General features: G+C 41.4%; 1 protein-coding gene across 1 annotated transcript; it reads left to right on the top strand.

Annotated features, from left to right (window-relative positions):
- The first annotated feature begins 4,130 nt into the window (after nucleotides 1-4,130).
- Nucleotides 4,131-13,480, top strand: YIPF6 (Yip1 domain family member 6). The gene is made up of 7 exons (XM_026678552.2): nucleotides 4,131-4,212; nucleotides 6,648-6,776; nucleotides 7,413-7,491; nucleotides 7,663-7,705; nucleotides 8,380-8,505; nucleotides 9,136-9,293; nucleotides 11,611-13,480. The coding sequence occupies exons 1-7, from the start codon at nucleotides 4,147-4,149 to the stop codon at nucleotides 11,724-11,726; spliced, it is 717 nt and encodes a 238-aa protein (XP_026534337.1). The 5' UTR covers nucleotides 4,131-4,146; the 3' UTR covers nucleotides 11,727-13,480.
- The last annotated feature ends 626 nt before the right edge of the window (nucleotides 13,481-14,106 follow it).

Here is a 14,106-nt window from a genome sequence, read left to right as displayed (position 1 = left end):
AAATCCAAAGGCTCTGAATGTTATGTATTTTTTCATTATGTATTTTTCATTGATTCTAGAGGAGTCAGATCCTGCCTGGCTTATCTCCACTGGTAGCAAGGCCATTCATTCAGTGTTCCTTCCTTGCCTTTGCATGGTAAACAGTCCTTCTGAAATGCCTTGCTTCCTTCCCAGATATGGCTTTGTCATCTCGGGGATGTATCTGACAATCCACCATCATGTTGTCAATTCCAGAATTCAATTCCCTGTATAAACAGAGGTGAAGTGTGTTTCTCCACCTCACGATGGAGTTACCGTACAGTACTTGAAAACCCTGGAGCTTAAGTAGGTTTCTTTGTTGATTGTTGAAAATGTGGTTTATTTTCAGGGCATGGCAGGAAGTTACAATACTCCAATGATCCCTGAAAAATTATCTTACGTTGCTGTGGGTTCGAGGTGTCCTCACATAATAACCCTAATTTGGGCTTACAAATCTGCTAAGCAAAGCAGTTGCTAAATGGAAAACCATGTGACCAGGACTGCTCGCTGGCTGGGAAGGAACAAAATTATTCAGTTTCACACCTTTGATTTTTGTATACTTCCTAAGCACTGCCCCCTGGCACTGCCACCTTTGGAACACTCATAAATTCCTTCTTCCTATCTTGTACACATTAAAAGCAAAGCCATTGTGCTGTGGGGGGAGCGGGGGGCAGGAGAGGGGGCTGGGAGCCATGAGAACTGCCAGTAGTTAGGGAAATAATTGAAGGGAGGAAGGAAGGCCAAGACTGCTTTATTGAGTCAGGCTTAAACAGGCTTCATTGGATCTGTACATTTTTTTTCTGACATTGTTAGTAATTAATCAATTCAGTTAGTAATTAATTAATTAGTTCACCATCCTGGCTTGCCAATGACAACTCTGTCAGGAATATAAGGATACCTGGGGATCTCCTGCCGGTCAGAAATGGAAAGGTGTGTTTCTTGTATAAGGGCTGGAATTCAGTAAGCGTTTGGTGTGGTCATTGTGGGTTTCAGACAGGAGGGATCAGGATGGGTTTTGAATGGCAATTGAGATAATTGTATTTGGAACTGGATGCTAACACATTGGATACTAAGCCAATTGTGTGGCTTTTCTTTCACCTAATACTGCTGTGGCTGTTGCCACGTGGAATCGTTTTGGTGGATGCAACTTTGCATGAACGGCTGGGGAATTCTGGGAGTTGAAGTCCACAAGTCTCAAAGTTGCCAAGTTTGGAGATCGCTGGACTATAGAGTCTCTGGTACAAACTTTTTTGTAACACAGCTTCAATATGGAGCTATCTTTTTTTATCACCTCCTTTAATAGATTGAAATGACTTCGATTAGTTAAATTGCTCTTTCTTACATTGTCAGTGCCAGGTTTGTTTGAAATGTAGACACAGTTGATAAATTGGTTGACTGGGTTCTCGTGGATTATATGAGACTGCAGCTGGTAACTAAAAATGCACGCTTCTCTGAAGCCATTAAGCAGATATGCAGCAGATAGATGTCCAAATTCAGCTGTGGTTGTCATTGCATATGTGTGTGTTCAAATGCCACTGGAATCTTTGGGTAAACACAAATATAAGCCAGGGGTGGGTTTCTACCGGTTCTGTCCACCTCTGTAGAACCGGTAGCTCTGAAGAGCAGCAGACATAGAACCAGTTCTATGTCTGCTGATGTTTTTGGCCACCCACCCACCCGGGCTCTTACCTGATTTTTATTTCCTGATTTTTTCAACTTCAGCTGCCTTGCGAGGCACAGCTGCAGTTAAAAAAACAAGAAATGAGGGCTGTTTCAAAGGCTGCTTCTAGCCAAGCAGCATGCTAATGACAATTAACAGGCTCTGCTTACAGCTGGCAGGGAAGCTGGTAAATCCCGAACCGGTAGTTAACCCTGTCGTGTCCCACCCCTGATATAAGCCCATTGTTTAGGAGTCCTTATAGTGATTTACTTCACTGATCTTCCAAGATATACAGTTATTTTTAATGATCATGTAATAGGAATTTTCCTTGGAAAATTTTGTTGTGGTTATTTTGTGAATGACATTTTGTTGGCTAAAACAAGCTTGGAAAAGTTTTATCCCCTATTTTAATCAGAATACCAAATTATTAATTATCTCTAATTAATTGCTCTTAATATCTCATTGGTCTTAATATCTTAACATCTCTTAATGTATTTGTATTTTGTATCTTGTCCTAATTTTAGGACCCATATCTCATGTTCATTATGTGCTAATCCAGGGGAGAGGTCATTCTTTTTAGGAGTTATAGAGATCTCCTCAAAGAATAATATAGTCACTTGATAAATTGATTTATATAAGATCTAACCAGATGTTGAGGGTGCAGAGTGGCTGGCTCCTTTAGAAGAAGACTATCTCTACCATAACCACAGTGTAGAATAATTCCTCTAAACTAGACTTACTCATTGTAAGTCAGGGAGACTGATGTGAGAAAGTTGCCATCAGATACCATGTGAAGCCTCTTATCTTGTACAAGTGATTCACCTACCTTAAAGACTTTTCTTGAATAAAAAACAAATATCAGAATTGGGTTTCAGGTACTAAGTCTCATAAACTGAAATGGATCACTCAGACCCATGAATCTTATTGCTACATTATTACATATTATTATCCTTTGGCATCGGCTTGCTGCAATGTCCAAAGTTGTGAAGATTTTACCTGTCAACTGCCCTGTCTGAATAATGTGAAAAAGAAGAATTGCATTTCAAAACTTCTTCCTGTTCTTTATTTTATATTGAGTGTAAATGATTAGTGTTTAGAAGACTACTGTAGTGATACAGACTCTCTATGAAATGAATGTTTTTTTAAGCAATGAGAACTTGTTTTGCAACTGTACTGTGGAAGAAACAGTGCTGAATGAAATCTGTTTTTCCTGCTTCACAAAATCTCCTGTAAAGAGGTCATCGTTTGTCTACCTCACTCACAATACTTATTCTCAACAAAGTAAACACAAAGGTAAAATATTGTTGATTTACAAGCTTGGAATCAATAGATTTTTGAAAATTCAGTCACAGCACAGCTTAGAAATTTGGTGTTTGCTTTTCCCAGTCAACAGCACTGGAAAACTGTTGGCTGTCAAAGGATATCAAAGATTTTCATTTTGGGTTTTAAAAGTTTTATTTATTTTCATACTATCAGAAATACTAACAGACTGGAAATAGAAGCATTTCAAAGTAATTGAAATGTATTTGTATTTAGTTTTAGTTTTCATTTGTAATAAATCCCAACTGATGATAGAAACTTTTATTATTTGTAAAAGAAAGTTGTTTCCAAAACAGGAAAAAAGTAGGGACATCTTTGGGAATTCAGAGTTCCTGCTTCTTTGCATTTATTTATTTCGAGGGTGAAATACCTCATGTATTTTTTGTATGTATTAATTTTCCTGTAATTCTAAATACCACTATTATTTTAACAGCAATTTCAGGTTCCTTTATTTTGAAGGGAACAATTATCCATGTGAAACGTTTTGTACTTGTAGTGAAAAGAAATAAAAATTGTGTCTCCCTGTAAATACTCTCCATGCTGTGCCTCAGGATCACATTAACATCCTTACGGGTAGTTCTCGGTTTACAGCCATTGACCACTTGAAGTTTAGGTGTCATCTCCATTTGTAAACCTTCCCAGATGGCTGCCCACAAGCAAAGTCAATGGAAGTAGCCAGATTCGCTTAATGGCAGCGTGATTCATTTAACAACTGGGACAAAAAGGTCGTAAAGTGGGGCGAATCTCACTCCGCATCTGCCTTGCTGAGCAATGAAAATGTTAGCGTCAACCGCGGTCGTAAGTCGAGGACTAGCGAAGAGAGTGGTGGTTGGGGGCTTTCTAGCCTGATCCTGAGCAGCGGGGGTGGTGCAAGGCCGCTGAGCGGCTGCCCGACCCGCAGCTAGGCCTCTGGGCAGCGCTTCTCTCGCCGGGCCGACCGGGGAGCGACGAGACAGAAGCCTTTCAGGGGACGAAGCGCGAGGAGTCCCCGGAATTTCCTCGGCTTTGCGTGATGACGTCACGCCCCGCCCCCCGGGGGCGTCCACTGGCCTGCGTCAGGAGGAACCCCTGCCGAGTGATGTCATCCCGGCGCCGTCGCGCGGCGATGACGCCATCTCCACGTCGCCCGTCCACAGCCACGGATCAAGATGATGGCGGCGGCGGCGGCGGCGGATGGAGAGCCGGCGGCGGGCGACGAAGCCACGAAGCCGCTGGTAGGAGGGGCGGCGGGCTGTTCCGAGGGCGAGCTCGGGACCCCCAGGGCGGCCAGGCAGAGAACCCAGGCAGAGAGCTCCGAGGAGGAGGAGGCGTGGCCCGAGGCTCCGGGTGCCTCGCCGCTGATTAGGCGTTGGGGCTCGAAGGGACTGGTTGTGCCGGTGGGAGGCTGAGCCCCCGATCAGCGCCTTCCTTCCTCTACGACCTTCTAGGTTTGCCTAGGATGGCGTTGAAGAGCAGTCGCCCTTAGCCTTTCTACAGCCCTGGTCTCTGAGCGGTTTACAGATTCAGCCTCTGCCTCCCCCCACCTGCCCCCAACACTCTGGGTCTCCTCGTTTCCCCCACCTCGGAAGGGTGGAAGGCTGAGTCAGCCTTGACCCGGTCAGGATCGAGCTGCTGGCAGTGGGCAGAGTTTGTCTGCAATGCTGCATTCTGCACAGCCCCATCCTTCCTTCCTTCCATTCAGACTTATACACCTTTTACAGCCCTGGTCTCTGAGCGGTTTACAGATTCAGCCTGTTGCCCCCAACAATCTGGACCCCCGTTTTAGGTACATAGTAGTTTCCTTCTATCTTTGGAAAATAGCTGGAGAACAGTCTAGTGCACAGAGCTTTCTAAATAGGATGTTAAGATTTAACGTATCTTTAATTCTGAGACAATTCGGTCCTCTCCCCAAAATCTTGTAATTATTTTAGAATAGAATAAGAATAAGAATAGTTTATTGGCCAAGGGTGGTTGGACACACAAGGAATTTGTCTTTGGTGCATAAGTTCTCAGTGTCCATAAAAGAAAAGATACATTTGTCAAGAGTCGAGAATCATCAGGTACAACACTTAATAATAATAGTCATAGGTTACAACAAGCAATCAAATCATACTAGGAAACAGTCAGTACAAATTGTAAGGATACAAGCGACAGTCATACAGTCACAAGTGGGGGGGGTGATAAGGAGTGACGAGAAGAGTAATAGCAATAGTAGTGCAGACTTTGTAAATAGTTGGACAGTGTAGAGGGAATTAGTTGTTTAGCAGAGAAAAAACTGCCTTTGTGTCTAGTTGTTCTGGTGTGCAGGGCTCTATAGCGTCGTTTTGAGGGAAGGAGTTGAAACAGTCAATGTGAGGGATCTGTAAATATTTTCACAGCCCTCTTTTTGGTTAGTGCAGTATACAGGTCCTCGATGGAAGGGAGGTTGGTAGTAATTGTTTTTTCTGCAGTCCTAATTATCCTCTGAAGTCTGTGTCTCTCCTGTTGGGTTGCAGAGCCAAACCAGACAGTTATAGAGGTGCAGATGACAGACCCAATCATTCCTCTGTAGAACTGGATCAGCAGCTCCTTGGGCAGTTTGAGCTTTCTGAGTTTTGCTGATGATCCTGGTTAAAAAGATATGCCACAAATATAGACATATTGAAAGAGTAAAGGTTGGCTTGTAAAGTTGCACACGTTTTGCTGTTCTCCAACACATTTAGAAAGGAAGAAGTTGTTTCCTGTATGGTTCTCAAAATAGGATTTAAAAATGTACAATAAAATGATTGCTTAGGCCCCTGGTAGTCCTTGACTTACATTCATTTAGTGACCGTTCAAAGTTACAACAGCACTGAAAATAGTGACGTCCGTTTTTCACAGTTACAACTTTTGCAGCATCCCCATGGTCACGTGGTCAAAATTCAGATGCTTGGCAACTAGTTCATATTTATGACAGTTGATGTGTCCCAGGGTCATGGGATCACCTTTTACAATTTCCTGACAAGCAAAGTCAGTGGGGAAACCGGATTCACTTAACAACCAGGTTACGAACTTAATAACTGCAGAGATTCACTCAATAATTGTGGCAAGAAATTCGTAAAATGGGGCAAAACTCACTTAACAAATGTCTCCCAGCAAACAGAAATTTTGGGTTCTATTGTTGTAAGTCAAGGACTGCCTGTATTTAATAATAGAACTAAACTCAGCCCATTGGTACAAGGTACATGTACAAAATCCAGTTATCTCTGATCATTTTGTTGCAGCTGTACATCTAGTCCCATTGCCCTTCCATGAAGGGTGAATATTAATATGGAGTCTCCTTAAGTGGGTTTGGCCTATTCATGTCCCTCTCTGTGATATGTGGGCGAGAGTGAATATCTGAATTTAGATATGAAAAGTAGTGAATGCAAAAACCATCTTGAAATCCAAGCATTCTGATACCAGAATGGCTGTTTCGTCAGCATTCAGACTTGTTTTAGAGCCATTCCAACTGTGAAATGAAGGTCACTTCAGGACAGTTCATGTTTGGGATGCTTAAACATCTGAATATTCTGCATGTTTCTGGTTATATATTACATTATCTGGGATTGATCAGGTACAAAAATATTTTCAAATGCAAATGCTCCTGCTGTGCTATTAATTGCTTGGTAGATATGTTGAGTAAATATGTTTTCAAACCTTGTGTAAACAGTTTGCAGGTCTTGCAAATGTGTCAATATCAGAAGACATTCCTGTAGAAGGAGAAATTACTGTTCCTGTGGGCTCTGATACCCCAGACGAAGACTATTCCACATTAGATGAACCAGTAAAAGAGACCGTTGTAAGTACCTTGGTGAAGGGAAGAGATTTCCGTCAGATTTCTCTTAGTGTTCTTGGCAATAAATTGCAAAAATAAGCCATCCGAGGATATCAACATTGGATGATTTTGATTAATCAGTTTATTGTGGCAATATTAATGAAGCCATTACAAAAGAGCTTCAGTTGCTTTGTGTCGGATTCTGGTTACAATTATTTTTTGTATGTTTTTTCTGCTATCTGCATTAATTGGTCTCTCATAAGCAATATTTATTTAGTAAAAAAACCATTTTCAAATTCAGTACAGTATTCCAAGAAATCGCAAGCCTGTTGAGTCAGCTTTCGGAATTGGGATTTCCTGGAATATTGTATTGAGTTTGAAGGTATATTTGCATATTATTAATTACTGTAATTTAAGAGTTTAAAAGTAATTCATTTGAGGTATGAATCCTTTTAATGAACCACTTAGTTTGCAGGATTGAATAAGAAGCTGGGTAGTGAAATCCCCTTTGATCAACATTGGAATTTGTAGGTTTAAATTTTTACCAGCACTAGAAACAAGAAAAGAGAAAGTAAATCACTTCAATTACCATTGGTATGACTTATGTAAATGTATCTTACCTAAACTTATTTTTGACTGAACTTTCATTGAATTTTTCAGATGCGGGATTTAAAAGCTGTTGGAAAGAAATTTGTCCATGTCATGTATCCCAAAAAAAGCAGCGCCCTCCTCAGAGACTGTAGGTGCCAGAAATGTTGAAAACCTTAAACTGTGCTAAATTCTGTGAAAACATACTTGCCTCAGAATAGAGAGTAACACAAGAGGGAGGGAGAACTTTGAAATAGCCATTTGGGGTTGTCAGTTTTGTGTTCCCTTGTGGAAATCATCTGTATGATTTATTTCTTTGCAGGGGATTTATGGGGTCCATTAATCCTGTGTGTTTTGCTTGCACTGTAAGTACTTATATTATTTCCCCCTCCTCCCCACACTTTAATGCTCTAAAATTGTGTTGTTCACTTGCAAAATATAAATGCAACACAGCAGTTGTACATATTACAAATTCCAACAGAGCATCATTTCAAGGACCAAATGTATGGGCTTGGTTTAATAAACATGCATATGAATCTTGAAATCTGTACATTGCATAAGAGCCTGCACTTCACTGTTTCTGTGCTGAACAATTACAGATCTTACAACCCACCTTTCCTTTATAAATGTACCCCACCAATTTTTAAGTTTCTTCTGTGCTAATGGCCTTAGGCCAAGGGATGGGACAGTCAAGTGGAACAAGGCTTCTTCTGCCACAGTTTTTATTCAGTACTTCTGTCTCACATTTCTTATCTGAGAAGAATACCTAGATCATCACAGAGAGAAATAAAAGAGTGCCACAATAGTAAACAAAAATTATTTCCTTTAAAAGATTATAATGCCATTGTCTGACCGGATTGCTAAAACATTCTCAGGTGTCTAGATACTTACTCCAGGACAGTCCAGCTTAGCTGCAGTGGGTTGTCCCAATTGTAGCCTACAGGCACTAATACATTTTGAAACAGGAAAGAGAAACCCTAATAATTAAATCAGAAAAGAGGTGTCTGTTTCTTTGTCCTAATCCATTTCTCTTCTCTAGAATGCTTCAGGGAGGAGCGGCAGATAGCACACAAGACAGAGGCCCTCAGTTTGCAGAAGTCTTTGTTATCATCTGGTTTGGAGCAGTTGTCATAACGCTAAATTCCAAGCTCCTGGGAGGAACCATGTAAGAGACCGCTAGAGCTGTCTTCTGAGGTGGGGGAAGAATTGGACTTCCTTGGTGAATCGCTTTAATTCAGGGACAGACAGTTTTTGCCTTAGGATGATAGAGGCATACCTGACTGGGGCAATTTCAGGTCTTGGGAAGTAGGCTGTTTTTATTTAGAATGTTTTTATCTTGAAGCTCTTAAGGTACTGTGGGCCTTATTGAAAGCAAGTTACCCTTGTTGTTTAAAAAGCCACAATAGATCCGTAGCATGCTCTGTTGGGGCTCTGGAGGCCCAAGAGATACAAATTGGGACATCCCCCTGACCTAAGGATCCTGCCCTTTTAAACCAAGAGTGCAGAGTGCTTTAGATAGCCTATGTTATGCTAATTTAAACATCTTAATTTTTAAAACAGCCTTTAAACATTTTAATCTTAAAATTTTTACTTTCTTGCTACTGGCTTGCTCATCAAGGAGAAAGCTAAAACAATTGGCTTTGTGAAAGCTTTCTAAAATCTTCTAATGCCAGGCGGGTGGATAGCAGACAGCTTAGGGCCCATTTTGTCTGGCTGTAGTTCTATAGTTCTGTTTTTCTCTCCCATCTCTTCACGTTACCAGCATTTAACCAAGACTTCTCTCTTTTTCACCCAGATCTTTCTTTCAGAGCCTTTGTGTCCTGGGCTACTGCATCCTGCCCCTCACCGTGGCTCTTTTGGTCTGCAGGCTTGTACTGATAGCGAACAGTGGGACTGCTGGCTTCATTGTGCGTCTTTTAGTCGTAATAACAATGTTCGGCTGGTCAACTCTAGGTAAGTTGGGAATGGGAAACAGTCAGAACTATCTCAGTGCATGGGAACGAGGATCATTGGGTCATTCCTGAGTTCCATCCACATGCCATAATCCCAGCACTTATGTTGATCAGAATCTTGCGGGTTGCGTTACAAGTTTTGTTTAAAAAAACAGGAGCAGCAGAAAACGAATTCACCAACACTGTAGCATACGCAGTGTAGGAGAGCTGTGTTAGTTTATAAGTAGCTAGAAATTGGAAAGAGTCCAATAGCCCCTTTCCTGACTAATGTTATTAAAAGGCACAAACTTTTGAGAGCTATAACTCACTTCACCAAATGCATGAAATGGATGACTTAGATTGGGGTCTGGAGGAGGTGCAGAAAGGAGGGGAAGGTGGATGGTTATGCAGATTACAGACAAGCAGTGAAGGAGCAAACAATAATCACAGAACACCAAGAAAGAAACCATATCCCCACAAAAACTGGCCAGGCAAGCTACTTTATATAACCAGGCAGAAAATCCCACATTTGTTCATACTGATGATGTTACTTAGTTGGGAAATAAAATGTCTGCAAGGAGACAGCCAAGCTTGGAGAACACCAAAGACTTCTGGACAAACTTTGGACAAGAGAATGAATGAAAAAAGTTTGACATGAGGACTCAAACTAAAGTAATATCTGAGCATTTCTGCCTCCCAAGATAGTCTTGAAGGTCTCAGAGCATCTTTTTTGGGTGGAAAAAAAAGAGGTGCTGTCAGTCTTCTAATTTTTAATGCTATTGCCCTTGGGACGTCTTGAGGCTTTGTTTCTAAAAAGTCTGCCCTTGTCTTGGGCAGAATTAATCTTTGGGATCAAGTATTATATGGACTTGGCTTATTTATATTTCCTGATATGAGTAAATATGTTAATGTTAATTCAATAATAAAAGGAAATTTATACCTTACTTGCTTTCTATTAGTATCAATTAGGTTATCCGGATTATGATTTTGTATTCATATTTCCATCCTATTTGACTTGCTGAATTTTAGAAGCACAATTCCTTTTGGGGAGTTTTTCAGTCTAAAAGAGGAGGGGCGCTATAGATCAGGGATGAACAGCTTTTTCACTTGAGGTCTACCTGGATGGCCAAGCTGGGCTGGACGGAGGCACAGAGCCATTTTCCTCCGGCGTTTCCATCTTGTCATCTCTTCTCTTTGCTCTTCTATTTTCAAGCAGGATTTGCAAGGAGAAAAACAGCCGAGTTCAGGTTTTTTCCCAACAATCCCTTGCAAATAGCTGCTTCTGACTGCAATTGGAATAAGTGTACCTGTTTTTTGTTTAAATAGATTTTTATTTTAATGGACTGGTACCCTCAGCGGTGTAAGAATAATCCAAATTGTTTTACATACAGTATCTTATTCTAAAAACATTTTTTTCTGTTTTTGCTTTTGGAAGCTTTCCCTAGTTGTTAAATTTATGAAGGAAACCAAGGTATCTACTGTACATAATAATCCTGCCGTTTCTGCAGGATCTCGGCGTGGCTTCTACGGGAACCTCATTTCATTCCTGTAGCCGTTCTGGGAGGCAGGCTGGGCCAAGAGAGTCACCCTCCACTTTTCTAAGGCTGAGGGGCCACTTCAGTACTCAGTACTGACCCACCTTTAATCAGCACATCACACCGGTTTTCAAAATTAATTAAAATTGCAGAAGAATCAGTATTCCATTAGAAAGCTGAACAGTTGGTTTATTTACAGCCTTTTTATTTGGCTTTTGTAATGAGTCAGTCTAGGCATCAGCTAGAAAGCGGGTTTTGAGCTCAGGTCCTGCCTTGGCCATGAAAGCCGGCTGGGTGGCCTTGAGCCAGTCCCTCCCTCTCAGCCCAACTCACCTCACAGGGTTGCTTTTGTGGGGAAAATGGGAGGAGGAAGATGTGCAAATAAATAAAAAAATAAAATAATGATTGTTTCCCAAGTTGGCTCTTGCCATTTCCGTGAGGTGTAGAGTAGCTTAGATTTTGAGAAGTCAGGAATCCTCATGGTGAGGCTGCACTCCAGGTGGGCCCAGGTTTCCTTCCTGGAGTGTGGAGACCAGCCTTTCATCCATGCTGCCGTGGCCAGTGGAGGGGGTGCCTTTCTGCTTGGCCCCCACCCCACCCCCCACCCCCTTGGCCAAGCTGAGCAAGCTGCTCTGGGCCCGATCCAAGCATTAGTTGGTACTGTCCCTTGGGGAGGGAAGAGGTGGGGGCTGGCAAGGAGCCACGTCTCTTTTTGGATGCAGATGTGAGGCTGATATTTTTGGATGGGTTATATTCCTGGTGCCTATTTTTCCAACATTTGATCTTCCTTGTTTCTTTTCCCAGCCTCTACAGCCTTCCTGGCAGACAGCCAACCCCCAAACCGCAAAGCTCTGGTCGTCTACCCCATTTTCCTTTTCTACTTCGTCATCAGTTGGATGATTCTCACCTTTACGCCGTAGTGAAGGCGCTGTCCGCAAAGACGACAAAACCGAATGAAGGTGTTTTTGTTGCTTTCCAATGAAAACCTCTCTCTGTGGTTCACCTGCCTGCCTCTTGCTCTGTTTCTTCCGATATTTATAATGAATGTTGTGAAAAGGCTGGCAGGTTCCTCATCTGAAACCACAAAAGGCCTCAAACTCTCTCACTCCTGTTTCTTTGAAGAGCACTACTGATGTCTCTCCCTACTGAGTTCTGTTTTCTACAGATTCTGTGTGAGCCTTCAGTAAGGAGAAAGGCTGGGCGTAGTCATATCTTGGGCCATCAAGATAGTTGACAAAATAAAATATTGACTATGTACTGTTAATTGGATTTATCAGAAGGCCGCAGTTCTTTAGGAGAATACCGTCTTACAGTTTCAAAACATTTGCTTTCTTGGGATGGGAAATGCTATCCAATTTCACTTACTGTCCAAAAACTAAAAGGAAAGGGTGCAAGAAAGGGGCATTGTCTTTTTCTTTTCTTTTCTTTTTTAGTGTTTTCATCCATTTTTAATTGTTCAAATTAGCGCACTCTCTTCGCTCCCTGTGCATGGGTTCAAAAGGTCTTGAGGAAGAAAGACAAGAATAAAGCCATTTGGCCCACATCAGCCACAAGAGATCTTGGATCTCTCTTTAATGCAGGAGAAAAAAAAAAGTTGCACTAGAGTAATCAGCAGTTAAGTGTAGAGATGCCGAGCGATTCTGGCACGGGAGATCTTGATTCTGGAAACATGAAACGCGAAGTTCAACTTCCGACCCTCTGAGTGGAGCCTGGTCATCAGGAAGGATTTCAGCTGTATCAGACCTGGCACCCGGCTCCGTGTCTTGCAGGGATGGTTGGTCTTATAGAATGACTTGTGAAAGGGGCTACGGGCTTTCTGAGTTCTGGCTTTTTAATTATAAAATGAGGAAACTTATTTAAGTAGCAAGGTGTTGGCGCATTCTGTACTTTCTGGGTTCTGCACATTCACATCCATTGTGAAGCCTCTGGAAGAAGCTGCTCTTGAAACCGAATTCTTTGTTCTTGTCTAGTGAGATGTAGGCAGTAGCTGACAGCTTAGTGATACACAGTTTAATTTACACGGTGTAATACCTTATTTTATATTATTATATTAGTTGTTAAATTAAGTTTATTTTGTTGCATACTTGTTGGGGTTTTGAAGATTGAAAACTGTTCTATATAATATATAAATTGCTTCTTTGTGCTTCTTACTGAATATCTGGAGTTTTTTTTTTCTTTATTATTGGCTTTACATGCCCCTTTTTATTTTCTCCTAAAATTCCAGTTATTGGGCTTTTGTTTCTGTCAATTAAATAAAGTCTGGGATAAATGGCTTTGTTCTCTTGCTCTGTTTGGCATCAAATGTAGAAAAGAGCAAGTTGATATGGAATATTTCTATTCAAATGTGTCTATGGGGAGACCTCTTTTAAGGTTATGCTTAAGGTCTGCTTATAACAACCTGAACTTAAATAATCTCTGTGTAAGGAAAGTTCTGTTTAAAATACTTGCTGTTTTCCAGAGGAATTTAAGAAAAGGAGTGATACTGATCCTTTAAAATTAATCTTCCTTGTGAAATTTTATTTCACATATCATTCTAACTGGACACAAATGTCAACTTTCTCTTGACCAATAATTATTCCAGGTTTGGCCTGGAAATAAAACTTTACATGGTAATTTAGAGGTGAGATGGGCAGGATAAACATTTAACAAATAAACAGTTTTCTTTTGAATCAGACTTAATTCACTCATTTTGTGTGTGTCAACTACAAGGTAATTGAATAAGTTTGCTGAAAAGGAAATATCTTGGTCAAAACCAGAGGTAAGGATCCTGCTTTTATTTATTTATTTATTTTGACAGCAGCATCTTAAGCCGGTGTCAACCCTAAAGCTGGCCTGACTGAGGTCATCTTGGAAGCTTCAGTGTTGCCACAATGGTGCTAAGAGATAGGGAGGGGGGAATAGAGATAGCAATAGCAATAGTACTTAGACTTATATACCGCTTTATAGTGCTTTACAGCCCTCTCTAAGCGGTTTACAGAGTCGGCCTCTTGTCCCCAATAATCTTGGTCCTCATTTTACCCACCTTGGAAGGAGGGAAGGCTGAGTCAACCTTGAGCTTGGTGGGATTTGAACAGCCAACAGTAAGTAGAGGTGGCCTGCAGTATAGCACTCTAACCACTGCGCCACAGAGGCTCATAGCTGCGGTTTTGTAGCCAAAACAAAATAGTTTCCCCTGAGAACCAAGGACATTCCCACAGGTGGCTAAAGAGAGGAGTGAAGTTTCTAAGCAACCGGACAGCACCGTGATTGGACCATGTGACTGTTTGGGAAAGGGGGAATAACTTTTAATTAGGTGAAAAC

This window comes from Notechis scutatus, chromosome 10 (genome assembly GCF_049901735.1).
Source record: "Notechis scutatus isolate UNSWTSFEM ecotype Mainland chromosome 10, rNotScu1.2, whole genome shotgun sequence".
NCBI lineage: Eukaryota > Metazoa > Chordata > Lepidosauria > Squamata > Elapidae > Notechis > Notechis scutatus.
This window is presented reverse-complemented; position numbering and strand designations above follow the sequence as displayed.